This window comes from Corvus cornix, chromosome 1 (assembly GCF_000738735.6).
Source record: "Corvus cornix cornix isolate S_Up_H32 chromosome 1, ASM73873v5, whole genome shotgun sequence".
Taxonomy (NCBI): Eukaryota; Metazoa; Chordata; class Aves; order Passeriformes; family Corvidae; genus Corvus; species Corvus cornix.
Genome location: NC_046332.1, coordinates 9,523,944 through 9,550,581, shown reverse-complemented (window position 1 = coordinate 9,550,581; position 26,638 = coordinate 9,523,944). Strand labels below are relative to the sequence as shown.

The window sequence follows — 26,638 nt, the reverse complement described above, 5'->3', positions numbered from 1 at the left end:
GGTACTCTGTTTGCAGTGCAGCATCATTGAAAGTTAGAGTATTTGTCTTCTCCTTCATTCCTGTGCATTTCCATGTCTCTGGAGCCATGTGCATGGCAAATAAATGAAGGTACTTAATCAGTGACTTCATACCTGTAGCTGGAAGAGAAGAATGATGTATTAACAGAGAAGTGTGATCAAAAGTTACCTAAGGCAGAAGCCATAAATAGCTTTGTCTTGGAGGTAGAACATCTTGGAATGTTCTCTTTCATTAAATGTTTGCTCCAGTTATAAATTAGGTTCTGAAAACTACATTTGGAAAATTAAATACACTTGCCAGATGAAAATATTTTCATCTATCCCCAACCTGTTTGTTTTGTGGATTATTCTGTTTTCAGGATTCTTACGAATTTTTGGGAAGTCAGGTGAACTGTCATAAAATGGTCTACTCTGAAGCCTAATTTAACACAAAAAATACCCCAATTCTTCAAATATTGCAGTAGGTCCTCTTGTAGTTCTTATTAACACTTAAAAAGAGAAAACATCTGCTCAGTTGAGGATACAACATATTTAGTGTTGACATTATATCATGCTGAAGTTACACAAGTGCCCTTCTATTTACAAGTTATCAAATGCGAGACCAAGGTCTCAGGTTCCCTAAATGGCTGAGCAACAGCTTGCCGAAAACCCACAATCAGTCACAACCAAAATGTCCTCAGTTCAGCTTAGCCATTGTCAGAGTCCTCAGGGTCCTGACTGGGCTCACTAAACCAGCAGGAAACTATTCCATGTTGGTTTCCAGTCCTTCCTGCTGGATTTGTTTTCTACTGGCTTAGTAAAGGGACAAGAAGATGTCAGATGAGCAGTGGAAAGAGAGAATGGAGAGACCAGTGGCTTTTGGATCTCCTTGGTTTTTGTGGAACCTCACTTTGTGTCACCACATGACCTCTGTCATTCATGGGCTGTGCTTTGTCCCAAGGTGATTTTTTTTTCTTTCCTTTAATAGCAGTGACTTTTACTCTCCGAGAGGTGGAAGTTGTGTTGAGAAATTAATGTATATCTCACACACTTACACATATGCTTATATGAAATATCATTCTAGATCCCAAGATTTCTTATCCTAGAGACAGCTGCTCTGTTATTCATCTTAGGAAATAGTCCTATCTAAAGCTTTGGACACAAGCTGAGATTAGATTTTTCTTAAAAAGGAGAATTATTAATCCTGTGTGTGAGTTGGCATTTTGAGGTGAGGGAGAATTGAGAGCAGTCTTCTATTACTTGAAGAACATACCTGTAAGTAATTATAAACAGCGTCTCGTGCAACTCATTCCTTCTCATGGCATTTGCTGCATCTAAGTGTGACGTGAACATTGATTGCATCATGAAATTGTGTATGCTTTCAGCAAGGAAAGTAGATAACAGATCATGCTTCAAAGTTCATCCTAGTGTTTACAACTTGGAGAACAGCATGTCCACACAGAGAGTCTTCAAATGTGACTGTCAAAATTCACTGCTCATCTTTCCAATCATCATTTCTCATTGGCTGCTGGCTGGTCAGTGCTTTAAGCTCAGCTGTTATGTCCTGCTTATGATATTCGACCCCCACTGAGTGATTTCCAGAGGAAACCTGTGCCCTGCAATAAGCGCTTTTTGTCAGGGTGTGTAACTCACGATGTGTTTGCTTTCTTGTTTTGCAGTTCAGTCCTTCACCTTCACCCCTGCAGGTACTGTCCATTAGTCTGTCTCTTACCAACACATCATTGCAAGCATTAGCTACCAAAGTGTTTATGAACATGTGAAATATGCAGAACCAAACCCAAGTACAAAGAGAAATACTCTGGCTGCTTATCTGTGATCAAAATGTAGCATAAATTCTCCTTCTGATTCCAGGGAAAAGTAAAATCTATCACCATTAATGTCTCTGTCACTATAATTCTGCATACGTACTTATCTAACTCTCTGAAATACAGTTTTGAAAGTAATTTACAGGACCAGATGCTTGAACCAACTTAGCATAAACAAGCATTATTCATATATAACTGAATTTTGATTTTAAAACTGCTCAGTTTAGCAGATCCAAAAGGAGAAATGGAACTTTCTTCTACTTTAGCTCTTAGTTTAGTAGATGTTTGCCTTACTGTGAGGTGTTCAGACCTTCAAGCAATCTAGTCACTAACTGATGCATTCATTGCCTTTACAGGGTTTTTGAAATTGAAACGTTTGGGGTTTTTTCTTACTACCCAGCTCAGAGCTGGTACCCTGTTTTTCTTATCTCTAACAAAGATAGCATATGGTAGACTTTTATCATAAGCATGATTAAAGAGATGTGAAGCATAAACGAAGTGTGGCTGAAACAGCGGGTTGCAAACAGCTTATTCAATATATGGATAGCCAGGAAAAATAGAGTATACAACTAATAGTAATAATTAATACAAACAATTAGCTTCTGCTCTCATACTTAAGCTCGAGATTTAGAAACTCAAAACTAATTGTACCTCAGTGTTACAGTGTAAAAGGCTGATAAATCTTGGCATTTTCCAGCAGAAGCCTGTCAAGTTTTTGGGGTATCGTTTGGCCCCCCAGTTGCCTTTACCAGAGCTGTCTCCTCATGCTCAGTAGCTGCTCTCTGACTCTTGCTTGTCTTCAGCCACAGCAGGTCTTCAGCTTAGCAGGAAAGAGCAGATGACCAAAGGTGGTGGTGTGTGCCCCAGGAGCCCAAGACATTCTGAGGGAGAAATGTCCTTGTGGAAAAGCTCTGGGGGCTCAGGATTGCTCCCCTACCTTCCAGGCAGATTTGGTCAGGTTACTGTAAGCTATGGCACAACACATCCCACCCTAAACACTCAACTGCCTTTTCTTTGAGACACGACATAGGATTTTTTCCAAAATTAAACGATACATCTTTGCATTTGGTGCCTATGACTGTCAGCTGTCTTGAACTGTGGTGCATTTTCACCGTTGTGTTTGTAGCACGCACTGGCATGACACGGGGTTGGGCTGGAGCCACAGGGTCTGAGCATGATTTAGTGCTGTTGATCCACATGTGCTGGGCAACTGGGATATATCGGAGGTACTGCCAAAAACATTCTTTTTTAGAAGCAGTTTTGACATCTTGTGGACTTTGTAGAACTATTCTGTTTCCTGGCTTATAATAACCTTTGGAGGAATTGAGAACCTAAGTCGTCCAGTAGTCGAGTCCAAAAAACATTTTTTAATTTAAAAAAAGGTTTTCCTTATGGCAGAACAGAGTGCATGTTTCTTATCTTTAGACCCAGAGTTCCATAGGAAACTTTGTTAATTCTCTAATATTTGAATTTTCACTTGATAATATCATTTAGAAAGACATACCTATGCTTGTGGAGGTTTGACACTCACAATTGTATGTTGTTCCCTCAAAGTTATGATTCAGAAACACTTTGGGTTTAGATGCAATTATTTAGAGAGTGGTATGTAGCTTTCAGAATCTCCTCAGAGACAGCTGTCAATGAATTTTTACTAGAGATGAATTTATCCTAATAGACTCAGGTTTTAGAAGACACACACTTTTTGTTCAGACATCTGCTTTAAATTCTTCCTCCAGACTGTTGCAGAATGTACAGATTTAACTGTGTGGTAGAGAATCAAATCTATTAGTGGAACAGTCATATACTTACTTTATTTCACACACAGAAAAAAATCCCATTATTTCTGATGTGAATATTTTTTGTTTTATTTTTCTTCATCTGTATTTGCCTATGTGTAGAATTTAGAACACTAAAAATAGTCATTTAAAAGTCCAAATCTTGCAGTTTTATAATTACTTGCTAAAAATGTTCTTTCAGGTCATTTTCAGATTATGGGTCATTCACTAGGACCATTTGTTGTTTGTATTCCATTAATAGGCTCCTAAGATGTACAAGTTCTGCTTTGTGACTAAACCACTGTTAACATGTGAGAGAAGAGCAAACAGCAAATGTCAGGCAGTTCATAACGATTTGTGTCAGGGAAGAATAACTGATTGAGTTAAATACTTTTAGCTTTCTGTCTTTGTGAACATTTTCATAAGCACTGATCAATGGCTGAGGGGGTCACAAATAAAGTGACATTGATAATCATAGCCAAATCTCTTTTGTTATTTTCAGTTGAACTGACTCCAGTAGTTATTGAGCCACAATTCTGTAGATCACTGTTCTTCCACTTCCCTTTCCACCATGACTCACCAGGCCTCGGTTCTCAGTAATATCAGTGCTACAAAACATAAAATTCAGCTAATACGTTTGTTAGGTTACTGTTGGTAAGCAGTAGTGGCATCATCTGCAGCTGTACAAGGACCACGCATTTTTGTGACTGTGACATACTCTCAGCAAAACCAAATTTGGCAGAGACACTAAACACAACTGTTGCCCCTTTTCAGCCATCTCTCCTGTAATATAAAGGATGGATTGGTCTTACTTTTGTGAGTTTGTGTGAAAGCTAAAGTACTGCTGCACTGGGATTTTTTTGTTTGTTTGTTGTATTTTTATGGTTACCCTTTACTCCGTTTGCCTGGAAATAAACATGCAAGGTGGGCTTCTATGTGATACAAAGACACATGGCACAAAAGACATATCTGACCACTTCTTGTATAACAGATGGATTATTTCAATATTGTATTACAGCAACAGAACATAATTTGTGTATTTTATATTGGAGGTTACAATTCTTTTTTCAAGTTTCTGTGAAAAGGGATGGAATCCATTTGTAGGAAAAAAAAAGAAATTTCATTTATCTGCTTATCTTTCCTCTGCCCTCAAGCTTGTTGTGCCAGTACCCACTCACCAGAATATTCAGGAGTTTTCAAGTGTCTAGGCCATCAGTCATGCAAAAAAAGTAAATATGTATTTTAACTTATGAGTAGGTAAGCTTATTTAGTGACTAGTGCTCCTTGGGATTAAAGATTTTATGAAACTCAGTAAATAGAAAACAAATTAAAAATAGATAGAGAATCATGGAACACTACACATTTTATGTGCATCTCCCGAAACTGTTAAATGAGGATAAACTATATGACAGAATCATCCAAAGGTAGACAGAAGATTTGATGGAATTTTTATGTGCTGATTATCTGCTCTGAGTTAATGCTTATTTAAAGAGGATTAATCTACATTCATATTTGAGGAACAGCTTATCAGTAAAAGGAATGAGACTTGGCTGGCAACATTAAAGTTTTCATTTGCACTAGGAAAATGTGGCCTACTAGAGATAGGCGTACAGAAAGCTTTCTAAAGCTCTCTAAAGCTTCCTTGCCTCAGAATGTCGACTTACTATACATTCATATTTTTCCAGTTCTAGCAGGCATGAAGATTAAGTTTAACCTTGTCAGATAATATTAGTAAATGGTTTTTGGTACCTCCTTATATATTTAATAAAAAGCATGTGAAAAGCTCCTTAACATATGCTGTTTTTCATACATATATATAAAATATAATTTCCTGAAATATTTATGCAGTTAAAATGCACTTTGAATTATATTTCTGCATTTTTGCAGTCCTTGAAGTATAAGCTAGTGGGGATTCCTTCAAAACCTCTCTATGCAGAGGTTACTTTTTCATCTTCTTTTGAAAACCAATCTCATCCCTGCAGGTCTTCAGCCTTTCTAAGAACATGTATCAGATGCAAAGACTGCTGAAAGAGCTTTTTTGCTTCCTTGGTGATAAAAAGCAAGGGAGATGGGTGGGTCAGTGATAGGGGCATCCTTCCCTTCCTCCTCTTACATTGCCCCTTGAAATTGCTCTGCTGCTTTTTGAAGTGGAGACAGGATGAATAAAGCCAGCTGTCTGTGTGTTTTATTTTTACAGTGACATCTACAAGCCTGCATTGCATTAAGTATGCTCCTATTCAGGCGTTTAGACTTGTTTTGTAATTGCAGAAATCAAACTGCAGGCAAAAATGCTGACAAAATGTATGGCAGGAATGATAAACATAGTGCTTGTGTTGGCAGCCTGACCATATCTTCCGTCGTTAGCTGTCTTGCCTTTCACAACATTGATGCTAAAAGAAAGGCACCTTCTCTATCCAACCTCAGGTAACCCATTTATGGGTGGCATCAGGAGTATGGGGGGGTTTTGTAGCATCCTGGTGACATGGCCACACTTCTAGAGGAATTTTATCAATTTTAGTTGATATTCCAAAGCCTTTTACACCAAGAATTAAATAAGTAAAATGCTTTCTTGTTTATTTTCTCATTGAGATTATAACCATGTGTACATTGGTATACAGGGTGAAGGGTAAATGAAAAAACCTGTTTTCCTTCCTAGCTCCATGCACATCACATAAACCAGACTCAGTCTTCCCTAGGAAAAACAATGTCACTGCAAACTCAACCTTTCTTCTAAAGATGATGCTTATATTGGGAGGGCGTAAGATTATTTAACACAGGAAATTAATAAAGAAACAAAAAAGGCAACAGTTCCTACCATCAGGACACATGGAAGAAAAAGGAACAAATTCTGTGATTCTTGTTTTTTCCTCAGCAATCTCCTATGCCACAGCAAATCTGCAGCAATTATGGCTCTAGCAAAGAGGTCTCTATATCATGTCTTCTTGATACTTTTCTCACAGCATGCCTGGGAGTTTTTCCATACCTGCCTACACAGAAAATAAAATGTGTCAGGCAAATACTGCTGAAATCCAGCCAGCTCCTCTGTATTAGCTTTGTTTTATAAAGGTACACAGGGATAGAAATATTTTGTAGACCGCAAATATTGTTGGGGTTTTTTTCCTCCGTAGGACGTGCACTTTTAGAATCTCACACACCTGTATGTGCTATACGAGTGGCAACAAATTACTTCAAAATAATTTCTCGTGGATGACAGTCTAAACAACAGCATTAATCCAAGCAGTTTTCAGAAAATATGTTTTGCTGCAGTTCCCTTAGATCTGTAAACTTTATTTATAAAGGTTGTTACTGAACAAGCCTTTTTTTCTCATTTTCCTTATTTCTTGTCACTTTGACAAATGCAGAAAGTTGGAGAAATCAAGTATTAAATTTGGAGGAGAGGAGGAGAAAGGAAACAGCATCTAATGTACTTTTGACCAAGATACTTGGAAACAAAGCCAGGCAGTATCTGCATCTTCGCATATCCACATATGATATGCACAGCACTTCAGATTATTCACTTTTAAGCAATGAGTGGTACAGTCATTTGACAGCCTGTTAGGTACCACGTGAATGAAAGGAGCATTGCCTCTAAAATTAATTACCCACAATGTTTTACCACGTCTTGTTTTTCAAAGCAGACCTTTATTTAGTACTTTCCATACTTGCATTTTGATTTTCTTTTCATTAATTGGTTTGATTACACCCTTTCAAAATTCAGCTATTAACCATTTTGATGTGACATATGACTGCAGTGATTTTCTGATATTGGTATTAGTCTGCTGTGCAGTGAAGGATAATTAATCACCCTGCTATTCTTCCAGCAGAGATTCCAGAGGGGCCAGTTTTGTCCCCTTTGCTGAGTGTACACTGTGAAATTATCCTAGGAGTTAATAAAGTAACCAGGATTCTATAAGGTATCAGAAGGGTTTTCCCAGTGGCTTTATGTCATCGCTTATTTTTTTAATGAACACAGAATTCCTATTGCGTGCAGTAACTTTGTCTGATTAGAATAGTGTATAATAGGAAGCCTAATCCTGAGTTAGTGTAATTTGGGCTAACACTTGGAAACTATTGCAAATACTGTGGGAGTTATATTTTAATGATGGGAACACCTGTCTTACAAAGGTAAATAGTATTTCCAAATGAAGGTCTATCTTAAATTAAGCTATCTTAAATTTACAAACTCTTCCATTCCTCACTAAAATTCAAGCCCTCATCCAGTCAGCGGCCTGTAAGGAGGCAGGTGTCCAGGACATTGGTATAATTTAATAATCTGCCTTATCTATGCCTGACAATAAATAATGGGATATTGCCACTGAGAACCAGAGTAGTCTGTTGGCCTTGATTCAAAATATTTTTTCAGTGTTTCAAAAAGGACCATCAAATGTTGTCAATTAGCATCTCACCAGTAGTGTGGGTTTACCCATATTGCCCTGAAATGTAATCCTGTTAGTAAGGTAGATAAGGGAGAGGCTGGTTTTGTCAAACAGCTGTGAATGGAGACATAAAAACAACTATCTCCCTCTGATTATGTCCTTGGCATCCCCCATGGATGGAAGACTGGAAACACTTTTTCTTCCCAGACACACTGGCATGTATGCATTTATGTGTGGGTGCTAGTTCTTAAACTGTACTTCTAATGGAAAAGGTGCGGCTGGATGCTTTTTTCCATCTCTTCAGCTGTAATAGAGCTGCCACCTCTTTGTGTTTGTCCTGGGAAATGGCATATTTGTGTGGTGACATTATATTACTGCATTACGACATGATGTTATTAACTCACTGCTGCAATGTCATTATGTACTGAAGCAGAAGCATGCCAAGAAAACAATTTCATCACATGGCTCAGACTTGCAACACAAAGTCATATGAAGGGGCCTGTGGTGAATTCAGGCCTTTTGCCCAGGTGGCTGCTTTGCCTTGCAAGGTACAGAGCAAGGTGGTGTCAATCAGTAATGTGCAGTGAAATCCTAAGTGAACTGTAGCCCTGATGCGCTTGAGCCTCTTCTTATCATTTCTGTACTTAGTTATGGGATGATGCCAAGAGACCCCTGACCTCGGACACTGAGCAGTTTGAATTGTTACTTTTAATTATTACTAATTGATTTTTCCCTGTCTTATATGTGTGTGTGTGTGTGTGTGTGTATGTTCGTTTGTTTTGTTTTTTCCAACCAAAACACAGTCACTTTCCAAAGAGGAGATGGAGGACTAATGAGCAATGGAAGGTATGTTTCTTTGTGTAAAGGTCTTTCCCCTGTGTTTATTTTTAAAATAAGGGATCTGAAAAAAGCTATAGGTGATGCACTTGGGTCATATCCCATCATTGGGAAGACTGATAGTGCTAGGAGGAGTTAACTACCTTACCACAAGGTTTAATGACCTATCTGTTGTGCACTTTGGAAGAAGCAAGCCCAGATGTTTCATATCTCCCAGATGTCCTGGAAGAAATGAGTAGTAAATATCACAAAGAATGTGTTCATTTGTTACTGGGATGTTTATTGCATTAATTAGACATTAGCAAATGAAGTTGCTGTTGTTTAAGACTCCTTATTGGCTCCCCCTAAATTGCTGTGAGTGAACAATTACACTTAATCGATCACGAAATAAATGATTCATGCATGATGAATAGGCTGTAGATTGATAGGACTGGATTCCACAACTTTGGCTACTCAATTGAAATTGATAAAAGCTGATAACGGGCCCATATATCCTCATCTATTTTCCCTTTGCCAATATGGAGATTGTAATTAGGCCCTGGTAATAACTTCCAATCTCCTGTTTAATCAATATTTTAGCAAAAAGAGATTAGGCCTAATGAGAGCGAGTAGATGTGGCAAGAATGCGGCTGGGTCGTCTTATTGCCGTTTCCATAGAAACCGATGTTTCTCTTAGGGATTGTTCCAGGCAGGGGTCTATAATGTTCAATGATCAGAGATGTTGCTCCAACTTCAGGAGTGCTTTAATAACCTAGGAAAACTGCAGAACTGTGGACGCCTTTTTGTTTTCATTTGGGAGAAGAGAGGGTCTGCAGCAAATGATTTGTTTTCCCTGCTAAATACAAATACAAACAATCCACCTGCCTTGCTAAATTTCTGTTTATCCTGGGGTGAGAGAGACACGGTGCCTTATGGCCCGAGTGTGCCTTCTCTTTCACCATGCTCCCTGTTTAAGGCTGCTCTCAAAGCTGGGAAATACAGGGATATAAAAGCCATGCAGTAGTGGCACATAGAGATAGCTGTGGACTTCCCATTAATCCTTCTCAAACCTGTTTGCCTCTAAACCATCCAAGAGTGCTCAAAGAAAGAGTTACCAGCCTGTAGATGACAGGCATACATTTGGGATGCAAGGGAAGGAAGAAATAGTGGCCCAAAGTCCTGGAAATGGCTGATATGGAGCAATCAGTTTGAGTGATGTCTCCCTTGAGGTGGTAATTTATCATTCAGCCCTGGCATAGGATCCCGTAATGGTGCTGCCTAACTCCTGTTTCACACAGACAACGGAGTTCATTTGGATTCTGGCAGAGTCACGATGGATGCCTAGTCCCACTTCTACTGACAAAGTTGATTTGTATATAACCTTAATTAACTGCTCAAGGTCTTTAAATCATCAAAGGCTATACAATTGTAATTTGAAATAAATTAAAGTCTCCTAAACCGTTAGTTACCTGTGGTGTTAGAAGAACAGTAATATACCCTCTTCCTTCACTACTTGTCTCACAGATATTGTAATTTTAGATATATACATGTATATATTTGTGTGTATATCTCTTTTTCTTATTCTGCTTCAGTCGACCAGGTCTGTTGAATGCCAGTGACCCCAGTTATCCTTGGCTTGCAGACTCTTGGCCTGCCACAAGTCTGCCAGTAAATAACAGCACTAGTGGACCCAATGACCTTGGGAATTTTGGTCGTGGAGGTAGGTTTCCTTTAATTAAGTCACCCAATATTATAAAATAGGCTTCCATTAATTAACATCTATGATGAATACTGTATAATATTTTTATCATTATAGTTCTTTCTATGTGTTTCTTTCTAGATTTGATTGAAAATTGATTTTAAAATGTTCCTTTTGCTTTATCTCTTCTTACTTCTTTAAAATGTAGGTCTAGTTTGTCATTTGCACTGCAGTGGTGAGGCAGGGTCTGCTTACGATGTCAAGAGAAATGTATTTGTGTCTCAACCTCATTCCCTTTCATGTGGAGATGAGCAATGTGCTGTGCAGGGCAGTATAGCCAGGGATGGAGTATGTCCCTAAGAGCGGAGGAGAACACAGGGGATGCAGGAAGGATGTTGCTTCAACAGAAGGACATGAGAACTTTGTTGCTGTCACCTTCCCTGTCATCTTCCTGCTGAGGGCCTGCTCTCGGTCTCAACCATAATCTGTGAAGAAAACCTCAAAGGTCTTAAGCAAATTTCTTTTTCATTGGAAGAAAGGATACATAAAAGGGAACTATTTAGATCTTTTAGGGGTTTGTTGCCATTTTGACTTGAGAAAGCACCTTTGGGGGAATGAGGTAAAGATGTATTGTTACAATGATGAATCTTTAGAGGCATTATTTCCTTTCAAACGTTTAACTCAAATGGGAATTTTAAGATGTAGAATTGGGATTTTTAAAAGTCATAGTAAAATTCACATCTCTCTGTTACTTCCTTGGTTTCTGTGAAAACACAGCTAATTCTGCATACTGGTGTCTAGGAGAAGACTTCCTAATGTAAATGAGTATATAAATATTTTTAAGACATAAATAGATAAACAAAAATCAAGACGACACTATACATCAAAATCGCATTAAAATTCAAGAAAAAATCTATAAAACCATCAAACTGATAAATGTGAAAAGAATTCAGCTTTGGACCAGAATCTGCTTCTGAAGACCGTCCCTCATATTGGTTATTCATTCCCAGGCAAAACCTCTTGCCTGTGGTTTGACTACTGTGACTTAAAATTACAACAAAATACACTAGATTTATATTCTGTATTAAAATGTTACAAAGTTCTTGTCAAAAATATTTAAAAGTAAGCAAAAATTTTGATAATATTTACAAGGCAACTGAATTTCTGCCAGCTTCTTTGTTGTGAATATCTTGAAAATAAAACCCTTCAGTACTTTTCCATCTTTTCTTAAGCTCACATAATACAGAAAAATTACCATTTTCTTTTAGCATTTGGCTCTATATGACTGGAATTGGAAGCATTTTTTAAAATTTTTGGCCTCAGTGTGGATGAGGCATAGGTCCAAATTCATGCAAGAGATAACAACAGTTATGTTTTGAAATTCAGCAGCTTAATTCCACCCATGATCTTTACAGTTGAGCTAAAACTTTTATCCTGGCTGGCTTGGGATCACTTATCCCTATCAGTTTCAGCAGCTGAGATTAGATGTTTCCACATTAAAGATGAATTAGAAATATTTTAACATGTAGAGCTGGAATATTAACTATATAGATAGAATTTGGGCCTCTTTTACTGGTTAAAAGGTCTGTGATAATATAAACGTTCTGTAAGAATTTTAAAAAGAGTAGGGTGACAATCAGTCACCCTGGAAACTCAGAAACTGAGGCAGGCAGTCCTAACATTTCCCTTAAGAGTGAGATCCACTGTCCTAGATAGGCATTTGAGAGCAAGGCTGTAAGTGGGAAGCAAAGGTTAGGTTTGGAGTCATGTAAGGCCACAAAATGGTATTGCGTCTCCAAGGCAGCAAGAAGGAGCTTCCCTGCACAAAAATTTGAGATATTTAATTTATGTCAAGAGTTACAAACAAAAGTTGGATTTTGGAGGGTTTGGGGGAAAGTCTCCATTGGGAAGTGTGTCTTCATCTTTGGTCTGAAATGTACAGTGTGGTGTTTTTGCTATGACAACTTGCTGGGAAAATCACACTTGACTTCTACTGTTTGACTGTGGCACTTTGTAAAATCTCTACTTAATGGCTCTTTGAGTGCTTAATGTGTACATCTCACTGGGGTCAAAAAAGTAATCCGTGCTTGTACTGAAAATTCCTAGAATGTCTGGAGAACCTCAGCTTATCAGTAAGAATGACTGAAAGTCCTTGGCTGGTGGGAAGCTATGCAACTTCCCTTTCAAGTGTGTGCACATGAATAGTTCTCCGTTTTAAAATGGCTGTGTAGAGATGATACCTCTTCAGTTGCCAGAAATATGCTCTAAAAGACAGATGTATGTCTGAGTAATTCAGAGATGAGCATTTCGCTAGTTTTTACTTCCTTGAGTCTTCAAATCCAACACAGACAGGTTGAGCTGGATTTACTTCACTTTATACATCAACAACAGAATTTATTTACTAAACTTCAAGCCATTATACTCTGACGAAACCGATTGTGGAAAGGAGAAATGTTGATATTGTGGATGAAATGCAAGAAAGATAGGACTGCACTTGTCTCTCACATCTCTTTTGCACATAGATGCATTTTTGTTTGTGTACTGCCCCTGGAAAGCACACTGCATGTGTGCAGATAGATAGTAACAGTAACAAACTGATTTTGAAATACGGGCTGTAGTTTGCATTAATTGTAGGTTTTTTGCACTTCCGATTTATCTGCAGATATAAGTTAATACAATTAAGATCTTTCAAATGCTTGATTGTGCCCATTTCCCTGCTTTGTGCAAAACCAGATCATGCCGATAGACCCAAATTTAATCTCTCTTTCTGCAGTGTCTCTGCTGAGCATTTGCTAATGACATATTTATTGTTAATATTATGTTGCTGCCCTGAGACTGAAGATATTATTAGGGTCCATGTCGAAATGTTCAGTTACACACTTGAATGCAAAAGAAAATAATTCTGTGATCTAAATGTTCGTCCCAGGAACCAAAAAAAACCTAAACCCCAAACAAACCAAGGAAAACAAACAAAAAATCAGATAGTGTGAGGAATCCATGGTGTCAATCTCATTGCTGGATAAGGCTTTGAGACAGTGAGAGAACAACTGTATTCACTGAGGTTGCACAAACCCCACATCTGAGTCTGGAACTGAGCTTAAACCCTTGACTAGGTGCGAGAATCATCTTTTCTCTCTGGGGCTTAAGGTACATAAAAATATCTGTGATCCCTAGAATGGGATCTGAACATCCTCACTGTAGGAGTACGCATTATCTCAAGTATGATCTAACAGTTGGAACCCGTATCTGCCATCTGGCTGTAGAAAGAAAATGGCATGTAAATGAAGCAATTTTTTAAGAAGCACATTCTGGAGTTGATTCAACTTTTCAGAGTCTAAATAAATTGTGAAGATAGTACCATTTGATATATTGCCCTCTGAGAGAGAAGGAAGGAGGGTTATCTGCTGAGCTGTGGTTCTCCTTGGGACATCATGCCAGTCATCATTAGGTTCTTCACACTTCACTAGTCTCAGTTTCTAGATGTAGTATTCCACTAGAAAAGGTCACTTTAGTAAGGAGAGAGACTGCCAATCTAACTGATTAAAGATAAAAATTGCAGTGTGGGATAGGATTCAAAATATGGTGAAAATTCAGCAGATATTTAGTTAATATGCTGTAATGGTTTTCAGGTAGATGTACTGGAGTTTTTGAACAAGTTGTTCTTCATTATCAACATTGCTTTGCCATTTTGAGGGACTGATCACCTAAATCCATTCAGAATAACAGAATTTCTTTCACATATCAGGAACAACTTGTTTTTGCCAGGTTTTTCTTTTGTGGAAAAGAAGAAATGTACTGGCTAGTGTCAAAGGGAAAATTAGATAAACTAATGCAAAAAACTTCAAGGAAATCAAGGTGATGCCCTTAAAAAATTGCTTTGGGAGTTCTTCTACGTATTTGCTGGGCAAGTTCCCTCTGTGATTTGTAAATTCTCTCCTTTCATCATTTCCCTGAAGCCCAGACAGTTTCATTGGTTCTGACATAGAGTGAACAATTGAAAACATTCTTCAGTAGAGAAATATTCCAAACTTCACTTTCACAGCTGAAGGTATGGGGGGAAAAAAAAGATGGTTTTAGGCAGTGAGACGTGAAGGACAAGTGGTAGGCCTGTCACAGCTGCTGATAGCTTGGCGATGGTTGTACATCATCTCCCCTTCGTTGGCTCATGGACCTGTCTCGGCTGAAATGCAAACGTGCAAAATGACACGTTTATTTCTCAGCTTAAACCTTGCTACTTTCAGGCTTCCTGTGCATCAACAATTTGTTTCATTCCCCTGTGTTCACCACAGATGTGCTGCCACCAGTGCCAGGGCAAGGGGACAAAACTGCTACCATGCTTTCCGATGGAGCCATTTACAGCAGCATCGACTTCACCACCAAAACCAGTTACAACAGCTCCAGTCAAATAACTCAGGCTACGCCGTATGCCACCACCCAGATCCTGCATTCCAACAGCATCCACGAGCTGGCTGTCGATTTACCAGATCCGCAGTGGAAAAGCTCAATTCAGCAAAAAAATGACCTCATGGGATTTGGTTACTCTCTCCCAGACCAAGGCAAAGGCAACAATGGTAATTACAGCTTTTATTTTCCAGAGCCCTTGGCTTTATGTAGTGTATCATCTGTGCATGAATTAGAAAATTATTTTTAGCTCTGTGAGACGCTGTTCATATTGACCTGAACTAGTGCTTGCACACCTTGCATGCGTGCTGAACCTCACCTGATCACAAAATACATTGCACTGTGCTTTTAATGCTCTTTGTCCTGTGCTAGTGACCAAGCCATCTGCCTTTAGGCTAGGGTAGGTGTACCTTTAAAAATAACCAAGTTAAAACCTGCCACCCCACGCCATCTGCCCTTGACTTGCTAACTGCATGTGTCACATGTGCTTGTGCTGTCGACTAATCCCACGATGCCACTGTGACCTCTGCCGTTTAACCCTTAGCCTTGCTTTACATCCCTGACTACCGGGTGGCTGAGGGACTGGCTAATAGATTGCCACACAACCAGTCACAGGATTTCAGCACCACCAGCTCCCACAACAGCTCCGAAAGGAGTGGCAGCCTCTCAGGTTGGTTCCATCGCCGTGCGTAGGGGAGTGAGGGACGGAGGGGTGTTGGCGAGCGGCTCGCCAGGGAGGCAGAAGACCTCCCAGGCACCAGTTGAGGATAATCATGAGACTTCCTGCCCATCAGCAAACAATGTCACATGGGACTCTACTGAAGCCGAAAACCTTTTGCAGAACCTTCTTGGGGATAACTGGAGAGTTACCATGTGGTGCTTGTCGGCACAACTGCCAGCCTCTCCTTGTCACATCCTTTCCCTGACACAGTCTATGGAGCAAACGTATTTCTTCATCCATCCTCAGTTTATAGGTCTCCCCACGCTGAACTTCATGAGGAGATTAATATTTTTATTGAGTTGTTAACAGATCTCCCACTCTCACGAGCTGTTTCTAAATGCTGTTCTTCAGTGAAGCAGCTTGGAAATAATTGTAGGGCCCTGAAAGTTCACTGGGGTTTCAACAAATTGTTCCAAGTCTGCATACAAGCAGGATGTATTTATGTGTGTGCTGCATGTTCTATTGGAAACATGATGCATTTTCATCAGATGAAAATGATCATAGTACATGTGGTTGTGTATTATATTTGAACACACCTTTTCTCTTGATTTCTTTAATTTTGCTTACTTGTTGCTTATGTTATGTATAGCTGTCTTTTTTTTTTTTTTTTTTTTTTTTTTTTTTTTGGTTAAGAGAAAAACTGAAAAGGCAGCAGTTAAAATTAAAATCTGTGATTTCATCTAGCTGAAATATGAAAGAGCTGAAGGGACTTAATTTTGATATTCAAACTATATCCACAGCCTTTTGAATTTCCTCTTTAAGCTGGAGCAGTCATCACAGTAACAGACCAAACCTAGCAATGTCTTCTTTATGTCAATTTAAATGACTATTCAAATTGAATCTTGAGATAAGAAGCCTCTAATCATTGGCCCATCATTCAAATAGCCAAATGTGTTTGCAAGTCTTGTGTTCTCAAGGGGGAGCATTAGCTGATTTGAGTGAGACCAAAAAACAGGCTTATGGCATTGTCGGAGAGGTGTCTGGGAGATGAGTTCATGCAATACTTCAAAAAAGGTTCATGTTCCTTGCATGTGAGATATTTTCACAAGTAGCTGAGGAAATCAGCTTGCTCCCCAGGCTTCATTAAAATGCATAAATTGACGTGCTGAGGTATGTCAGATATCAGAGAGCAGTATCACGCTTTAGGGACATTGACGGCTACAACTGCCTAAGAATTTTCTCAGAAAATAGCAGGTGTCACTGGAAAATGCGCATTGATCAAACGCTGGACTTCAATCAAATATTTCAAGTGCAACATATTTTGTGTAGTGTTTCTCAGTCTGAAGTAAATTTTCTGATGACATGAGGAAACTTTGGGTTTGTCAGTCTTTCTATGGCCAGGGCACTCTTGTTGTGACCAAGGCAGCTCACAACTGGATGCCCCAATGCTCAGATGAGTGTCAGATTATTGGACTGCAGAGTCAGTATTTTGCTCTCCCTTGCTCACTAATTATGCCTTTGATACAGAATAATTATGTCTGTAATACACAAGAAACTGGGGGGGAGACCTTCAAATTGTCTGATAATTAGAGCATCACTGGAGTCAGAGACCAGCTTTGATTACGTAGTCCCCATCAGGGTGAGCAGGGATTTGTTCCTCTCACTTCCTTGGTTAGTACTTTAAGTACTACTCATTATTCTGACTAAGTTTCTTCTCTCTTACATGAATACCAGGAGAATTCCTTTCCTACTGTGGAATGGAAAATAGCTAAAACTTCAACTTGCTTTTTTGAGGCAGGGAAATTTTGTAGCTTCACTTTGCACAGATTATGTCTGTACTAGGATCAGCAGCCCAACTGGCAAATTCTTTCTCAAGGATCTGATTTGCCTAGAGATTTAAACAATATAATTGAATTTCAGTGTGAGGAGACATTGAAGCATCAAGCATTGTTGCTATGGGGAAACAAGGCTTCTGTGCATCAGTTTTCAAACACAAATCAGGCTTTTTGTTTTAGGTGTCTGTCCTACCAGTCTGACAGTGGGGTAACTGCCCATGGGGACAGAAATCTCCTGCCTGACTGTACAATGTAGGCTGCTTTCCTACCAGCACTGACCTTGGAGTCCTCTTCTGTCATTTCTTCATCTAAACAAGTCCTTTGTCTCTCTGCTTCACTCCTTCTAATATCTCCATTATCTCTAATTTCTCTTTTTGAAACCCCCAAAATCCAAGTGACGTCCATACTAGCACTCCACAAATCCAGCCTACACTTTATCAGTCTCCTAAGATTATCAAGATACTATACGTCCAAAATCTTCCTCTCCACCTCGACTTATCTCTAAACTGAAATTGTCCTCTGCATTTTCCTTCTCTGTGTATTCCTAGTGTAAATCCTCGTGCAACACACACACACATGCATGTGCTTTTCTCCTAAAGCAGCCCCTCCTGCCTTAGTTGTTGTTGGCTCCTACTCCTGCTGACTTTTCAGAAATTTCCCCACATCCCACAAATTAAAATTAACCCACCTCCTTTGGACTGTTCACTGACCCTATTTCTAACTCTACTTCTTTTACCCTACCTGTGCTTTGAAAGCTTCATTTTCCCTCCAGAAGGTTTGAGTATTTGTTCCTCTATCTCCACTATCACTGGAGTTTCTTTTCAGTGGTCAAAATGTTCTTTCCCTTTTCAAGAAAGCTGTCGTCTCTGCCAGACTACAAACGGAAGGAAGAGCCTGTTTCCATCCTAATAAAAGTAGTATCAGCTCCGTTCATAGTGAATGAGAGGATCTTGGCTGGACTTACTATAAATACTCCAAAACAAGGGAGGAAGAGCTCTGGTCTGGAATTGAGTAGTGAAAAGCAAAGTCTCGCTTGCAATGTGCTGCCAGCCAGGTCGATTAGAAGCATTGCTGGGCTTGTTGCCTGTCCCTAGCAACCACAACAGGAGGTGAAAAGAGAAGTCTTGGCTACTTCTGAGCCACAGAATCACCTTTTTCTTCCCTCTCTATTTGTTCCTGTTTTCATCCAGCTAACATTTGGAGGTAACAGAAGAAAGCTACTGTCTCACAGACAGAAAGTCCCATGATACGGGCTTGTCTCTATTGCTAGGATTGTACCTCCTTCTGTGTTTCTCCATGCCTAAAGTTAGAGCCATGGCAAAGAGGGTGGTGCCTGCCAGTGCACAGCGAGCCACCCCCCCAAGTCAGTTGTGGTTTTCCTGATTCATTGATTCATTTTTACCTGAGGGTTTTTTTTTTTTGGCTGATCCTTATGAATCAGCAAGAGATGTCAGTGGGTGAGAGGGATTAGACTGCTTTCTGCAGCAGCCAGGGATGAGTGACAGCAGCTGGCTACCCCACTGAAAAGGCATCTGACAAACCAATCCTCCACCCAACAAGCCAAAGAGTTTGAAGGCACAACAAAACTCAAAAAAATAGATGGGTCCCTAAGCAGTCAAAGGATTTGAAATGTTGACCGATTCTTCTTCTTAATGAATTCCTGACAAGAAAAAGAAGTCATGGCAAAATAAAAGAAGCAGAGCAAGTGGGATGAGAGCTTTCTCTGTAGGATCACTCTCCCACAAATGGAAATGTCTCAGCTGGAGAAATGGATACAAGGACAGTAAGAGAAGAGCAGAGGGTTTAACCAAAATGCATTCTCACTTCATTTCTACCTCATCCATTGGAGCTGTGTATCAGAAATAGAACCTCTTCTCCACAGTGGCACAAGATATTTGAATCCTGTGAAACAGACAGTCCTAAAACATTGCACATGACCTCCTGATCTTTTAAAGTAAAAGAACTTAGGAAATTCCTAAGTTCAACACAACCCTGCTTCTTTTGTTTTGACAAGTTACTCATGCTATTCTGGCTAAAAGATACTGAGTCTAAATGACAATTTTTTTAGATGGTGTCCTTAAATCTGTATTTTCCACAGAAAGTGATTATGCAAAACTGTGTTATAATCACACTGTATTCTAACATTTAAAATAATTCACTATGTTTTATTATAATTTTATCTAAGATGAATTCAAGAAGTCACAAAGTACACATGAATAAATCAAGGAATATATTTCTGAGTCAGGAAAACCTGTCTTTCCTTGTTTCTGCACTTTTGGAGCAAAATTTGTGGTGCAAATGTACAGAGGTTTAAAAAGAAGTGATTTTCAGCAAATATTCAGAATATTTTCCCATTCCATTCTATTATTACTTATAACCTTGTGACAGCATTAGCACGTTGATGCTGATTCTGCTGAGATATAAATACGTCTTCTTTTTTGGGGCATGCCATCTGGAATCAGAATTCTTTCAAAGAAATGTAAATAGCTGGCTTTTTTTCCCCACATTATATCTCTAACATTTTATTTTTCTTTTTGGATTTGCAGGTGGCAAAGGAGGGAAAAAGAAGAAAAACAAAAATACTGCCAAGCCCCAGAAAAATAATGGTTCAAACTGGGCCAGTGTTCCCCTCCCACCCCCTCCTGTGCAGCCACTTCCAGGCACAGAGCTGGAGCACTATGGGGTGGATCAGCAAGAAGCAGGGTAAATTTTTTTTTCTTTTTCTTTTGAAGAAAAAAATCTGTGATTTGCAGAAATGGGTCCTTTTTTTTAAATTTTTTTTTTAATTTTGCTAAGTGACGATATTATTCTGTTTTGCTTAAAAAAAAAAAATAAAGAGAGAGCGCCTTATCCTGTAGACTTATTCAAGGCTGTGGAGGAGGAATGTTTGAATAGCTCCTGGATAGTGACTGAAGGTGGAAACAGAAGTGACCTTGCTTCATCATCACGTAGGGCTTCAGTGCTTTCTCATGCTGAGAAGTATCTCACTTCACAGGTAGCGTAATTGAATTCTGTTGGGACTGCGTGCAGCTGATGGGACTCAGAGTGAGTAAGGATGACATAATCTGGTTCTTTGTATTTTTGCACTGCTTTGATGTTTAAAAATATTAGAGCCAACAGAACAAAACAAAAAAATCCCACCAAATTGGATTAATTTTTTGAAGATCAACCAATGGATAATAATCTTCTCATCGGCTTTTAGAAGAAATTTCACAGTTGAGGAAGGCATGCTAATTATAAGCTTTTTTTGTTATTAATCAAACAACTTTCAAGTTTCTGGAACCTTCCACATATTTTTGCATAGCTCAAACTTGTTCTCAAGGACACAAAATCACACAAGAAGTGCTAAATGAGAGGAAAGAGACATTTTCTACACAGACAACAATTACAAAATGCTTTTTATAAAGTGTAATTATGTGAAATACCAGGTTATCAAACTCTGGAGGAAAATAAGAGTATATGAAAACATAGTTTACTGTGGTTAGCTCTGTTTGAGCCTTTGAGAATAATTGTTCTGTTAGGGACAAATTTCTGTCTGTTTCAATACATGGATTAATCAATATTTCCTAAGGATGAAACATTTTTGAGAATTCATTGTAATAGCTTTACTGAATAAAAGTATTTCAAGTGTTATCTCAATTGTAAGCATGAATTGATCATTACTACTTTTATAATTAAAGCTAGAAAAATTCCGCATTATTTCAGTTTATACCAAGTCCTTTGACTCTTAAAATGAGCAATAAATGTGTTAGTCAGTGAAGTTCTTTTTAAAATAAAGGCTCATTCAGGCTGTATTAGAATTAGAATTTCAAAGTAATGGAAAACAAATAACCTTAATGATTGTAAGTGTTGTTTAAATCTCAAGGCAAAAAGTTCATATAATCATTTTGTTCTGTATTCTGTTATAAGAGGCTAAAATAAATTTCAAATTGTTTCACCATATAATAATTTTGTCTTTATCAGTTTATATCCTTAAGATGCATGTGCAGCCATTTCACTAAAACAATTATGCAATAGAAGGCAAACCACTTATATTTGCTTCAGAACAATGAAATAGCATAAGAGGCAAATGGAAAAACCTTATAGAGAAATCCCTTGTGACACAGGACTTGACTCCTCAGTTGCATAATGCATCTGTAATTTAGCTGGAAGGAATGATGTTGGTCACCAAGACAACATTGGTTATTTAAGGAGAAGGTAGTCACCAACTTCCAGGTTCACAACAATTCAGACTTAGTTTTTCCTGTGATTATGTTTTGAATTACTCTTCCCTGTTTTTTGTAATGTCCCATTAGCAGTGGTGATAGCAAGACCTTGTAATACGCATTTTACCAAACACAGAAAAAATTTGAAGGTTGGACTTAGAGTCTCAGTCTGGACCTACAGTAATTTGCAACCACCTTTGATGAAGACTGAATCTGCAATGCCCATACTTCCCCAGGATACTTCCAATACTAATGGTCCTTCTGTATCTAGGGGTTGATCTCGTTTCTGTGATTTTCAACAGGCTGAAAGGGAAAGAATCATAGGCTGTGTTCTTTATGTTGCCTTTAATATGGACATATTGGGTTAGAAAAAAAAAAGCCACATTTTTTTAAACTGTTTCGTTCTTTTTGGTTGGTTTTGATGTACTCTATCTGTGACAAGTTCAAAGTGTTTTAATTTTAGAATTAGTTGCATGCAGATGTAATTATATTGGTAGTTACAATTGAAAAATGAACTTCCAGTCAGAAAAACGGAACACTAATAAAATTCTCACAATGTGATACAAAATGTGAATGTTTAGACCAATAAAACAAGGCAGGTGACATCTAAACAGAAACTTGTTTTTCTGTATGTCTTCCTGTAACGCTTGAATTCAAGCGTAAGTTTCATTGGCATGATTATCACCAAAAAACGCCAAAAATTTGACACCTAGTTTTGTTTACTAGAGATTAAGACTAGTGGCCTTATGAGCGCTAGTGGACTTCTGAGTTGCAAAAGATAATCCACCATAGCAAGTGATATAAAAAAAGCCCCACGTAACTTAACCTGTCACAGAAAAAATACTCAGTTTTCTCGACCATCTTCTTCCCAGAGGCACTAGGATTTGCATTTGCCTCCATTTTTCCATAAACTGCAGAAGGAAAAGTGAACATTTTCCTCCAACGAGCCCTGTTATATGATGTGGTGGCTTTGGGGATCTCTTAAATTCCTGTTTAACCTCAGCAAAGAGCCTGTTTGTGTCAATTAAGTTTCTCTTTTCCTATAGTATCTCCCAAATTGACATGTTCCCTTTCCCACCATTTTCAGAGCGGATGATTTTGCTTGATTTTATCTAAACGTGACAGTAAGGAAATGCTCATTTCTTACTCATTATCATTTACTTCCATTTTTCACCAGTAATATGCATGATCTTGAGCCAACCCCAGTAAAGGCAGTCTGCATACTGTTATTTGGTTATTTCTATTTCTTGCTACACCCTAAACTGGAATATTAGCTGCTGAGTGTCAGTGTATTCAATACTTGTTTTCTGTCCTTAGGGAAAGTTAAGGGAGTAGTACTTTTTACTTCAAACAGTCCTTTCTGGTGAGTTCCAGGGAGGGAAGCTTCATTTGTTGCAACTATGCGTGTAATGAAACAGTTTCATTAGAAATGTGCCCTTTATCTATCACCTTTATTTTATATTTTGAAGGAACAAATCTATCAATGTAATGAATCAGGCTCTTGAATAGTAAAAGATCACGGTAGAATAAAAGTGCTGACAATACAATAAAACTTATTAGAAAAATAGAGACTCTTGTTTGTTAACCAGCACTTATTAGGGTCTTAATTATAAAGAAATTACAATCTGAGGTCCCTAATGAAGTTAAAGCACTTAGATTTTAATAAGTGTACTTGAAAAAGTTGCATTTTCACCACATTGGATTTACTCAGAAAACAAAAAAGAACAAGGATGTGATCAGTAACAATATTTTGGTACCAGTTTTTTCTATAACTGTAGCATTTATGTGACATATAGTTACTATGTAGTCTGTTAGGTTTGTTTTTTTCTTTTTTCTTTTTTTTTTTTCTTTGTTGTTTTTTTGATGCAGGTTAGAACTTGCGGCTTTTAGGATGCCTTGCATGAAGAACACAAAGGTTCTTGTACCTGAAATCTTGAATCTCAATGTCCTGAACTTCAGGTTTAGGCTGCTTTCCATTTCGAACAAAATCTGGGTAAAGATACGGTGCTTGTGCAGAATCTTTTCACTGAGAAATCTCTTTTACTATCAAGCTGAACACTTGGGGATTTGAAGCGAGTAGGGTCAGAAGGCGAGCACATCCAAAGCTCGTTTATTCATCACTGAAAAGTCACCAGGGAGTGTCTTTTTTTGCCCTGTCCCTTTTAAAGAAGAAGCCATTATAGCAAAGCGTGAGGTTGAGAGAGCAAAAGGAAGCGAGAGAACTGTTGCGCTGTACATTTTTAGCAGCATGGGTTAGGATGGTCCCTTCAGCCTTGGGTGCAAATGTCATGAGTGAATATTGTTTGGAAAAACAAATTACAGCTGTTCATATCTTAATTGTCTGCTAAGGGTGAATATGTATCATGTAACATTTTCTTAAATCTCTGTGTTATGAAAATGGTAACGATCAATCACTCAACCTCTCCTAGAGGCCAGGTGTTGAGAAGCAGCCTTTATTTTCACTTCTGTGCACATATGTATGTTTGTATAGCTATATATGATCATATCTACATACATATATACAGAGATCTAAATTTATACCAGTGTGAATTACCAGATATGTCTTCCATGGACTTTTGGGTGATTAAGTCAGGTTGGTTTAACTATTCTGAATCTGTGCGTTTAAATACAGACTACAGACTTCTGAATAATGAAAAAGTAGTTTAGTTAATTTAAGAAATCTTTGGGTTTTGCTGAAACTAAGTGTTCTGTTCATAATACAGGTTTTGCAACTTCTCCATCTCAGTGTTCCCAGCCTTTTTGTAACCTGGCTTCACACTTGAGAAAATTGACAGTAATTCATTTTTCTCTGGGAAACTGGTAAATCCTTCCTTCCAAGTCAGAAGCTTTAAAGGTGTATTTTTAAGCTGGTTTGAGAAGTTAACTGTTTAGCACAATGCATTGCCTGCCTGCACTGCAGAAAAAGGACCTTGTCAGCAGTCCTTGAAGGTGGAAAGAAGATAAAGTGTCTTATATGATGCTTGGGAAATGGCCTTTAGAGTGTGTGATGGTTTGACAGTGAAGGAGCTGTGAGAGCTTGTGGTTGTCTGGTTGCCTTTTGGAAAAAAAAAAAAAAAAAAAGCTGTGTATCCTGAGTTATTTTGGAATACACCAGGAGTTAAGAAGAAATGTGTACTGATGCTCCAGGGACTGATGCCTGACTGAATGTTTTGAAGATGGGAAGAGTAGACAGTTGAGATTTGAGTGGTGTGATTGTCAGCAAAGCTGTGTACAACTGAAGCTGTGTTCAGATTAGGGAATTACTCTGGGGAGGTAATGCATAGGGAATGACCACAGTCACTAAGGACTGGAATGATGCCAGAATCTCTAAGGGACAGCATCCCAGGATGATAGTGTAATACAACACTGAATTGAAAGGTCCTGTGATGAGTACAGAGACCTAAAAGAATTGACTTGCTGGCAAAGCTTGCATAAGAAGTGGTAATAAAATATAAAGCTTCTGTTCCTAGCCTTGATCAGATACAGCATCACCCCTTACATCTTTGGTATAAGGCAACAAATGAACCACAAACTCCTACCAGGACACCCCTTATGTATGAAGAGAGAAGAATTTGGTATTCAAGAACACTGCTAGTGGTTAATCCTTCCATTTACATTGGGCAGGTGTGTTGAAAGTGTTCAGAAATGTAGCACTGTCTAGGTAAGTCCCAGGACAGATTGGTTAGGAGGTGGGGTGCTGGCAGGGCTGTCAACATGTGTGCTAATGTACCTTATCAGCTGGTGCTGTGACACAGCATATGCTTAGGGTCAGTGCTGCTGTGACATGAATGTATTACACATCATAGGAGATACCTGTGTGCCGAGTGGGAAGGCCAGAATTTATGAGGGAAGTGCAGCTTTTTATTTAATCTACAAACCAGAAACAAATGGTAAATTTATAGACGGATAAAGGGGAGGATGGCAATAAGTGGATAATGTCTTGGGCTCCTGGTGTGACTCCTGGGGATGGTGCTGTGCAGGGCCAGGAGTTGGACTTGGTGATCCTTGTGGGTTCCTTTCAACTCAGCTTGCTCTGGGATTCTGTGGATAAGTGCTACTACATAAAGCTTTTAAGAATGCTGCTACTTTCATGTCTAGGTCAATATTCATTGTCCTACATTAATGATCCTAGAAGTGAGTTAGTCCATTTTTGTTGTTGATTGTGGTGTAACATTATCTAATCACCATTAACGAATGTGATAACGGGTCAGTAATATTTTTTTTGCATATCTTGGTCAAGTTGCTTAGCTGTTGTGGGAAAAACTAAACTGACTCAGTAAGGACAACTTAAGCAATTATGGCCCTATTTTCATTAAATTTTAGAACTCACACTGTGTGCAAGGTTTCCAACTGTAGCAGGAATCCTGTATACCCTCTACACCCTCTACTGTGTGGCAGAGATGAGATCTGATATACACTAAGTTTATTTGGTTTTTATTTTAGATATGACAGTGATGGTTGGTGTCCACCTTTGCCAGTTCAAACCTACCTGCATCAGGGCATGGAGGATGAGCTTGAAGAAGATGATGATCGTGTCCCCACACCTCCTGTCCGGGGAGTAGCTTCATCTCCTGCCATCTCCTTTGGGCAACAGTCGACTGCAACCCTCACGCCTTCCCCACGAGAGGAGATGCAGCCAATGCTTCAAGCTCACCTGGATGAGTTAACAAGGGCTTACCAGTTTGATATAGCAAAGCAGACATGGTAAATGTTTGAAGGGGTCACCTGTGATCAGGGAAATGAAATAATAATAATAATAATAGCAACAATATATTTCTTTATGACATAAATACTGTGTTCAACAGCGTTTCAATTATGTTTCCAAAGTAAAATGGAAGAAGAAATAGCAAAACTCTATCTACATTGTGAAGGCCTTAGACATTAGTATGTGCTTTTTAAATCATAATACTTGGTGATATGTTAAATCTTGTCTAAAAACATGTTAAAACAATATTCCTCTGAAATTTTACACGTGTTCAGCTAAGTAGTTAACACCCACCTCCTGATAGCTTTTGTACAGTTGAGAGTACTCTCTTTTCAGGCTAGC

The 26,638-nt window shown here is 38.6% G+C and overlaps 1 protein-coding gene across 11 annotated transcripts in view; it reads left to right on the top strand.

Moving 5' to 3' along the window:
• ROBO2 (roundabout guidance receptor 2) overlaps window positions 1-26,638 on the top strand; it is a 1,042,619-nt gene that overhangs the window by 979,299 nt on the left and 36,682 nt on the right. For 7 of the 11 annotated variants that reach the window (XM_039556213.1, XM_010399525.4, XM_010399519.4 and 4 more), the window contains 6 exons: window positions 8,778-8,820; window positions 10,383-10,510; window positions 14,779-15,060; window positions 15,435-15,560; window positions 19,933-20,089; window positions 26,035-26,295. In XM_039556213.1, the coding sequence (XP_039412147.1) occupies window positions 8,778-8,820; window positions 10,383-10,510; window positions 14,779-15,060; window positions 15,435-15,560; window positions 19,933-20,089; window positions 26,035-26,295 (997 nt within the window). The remainder of the gene's footprint in view (window positions 1-8,777; window positions 8,821-10,382; window positions 10,511-14,778; window positions 15,061-15,434; window positions 15,561-19,932; window positions 20,090-26,034; window positions 26,296-26,638) is intronic. The other 4 variants (XM_010399526.4, XM_010399523.4, XM_010399528.3 and 1 more) reach the window with 1 other exon arrangement.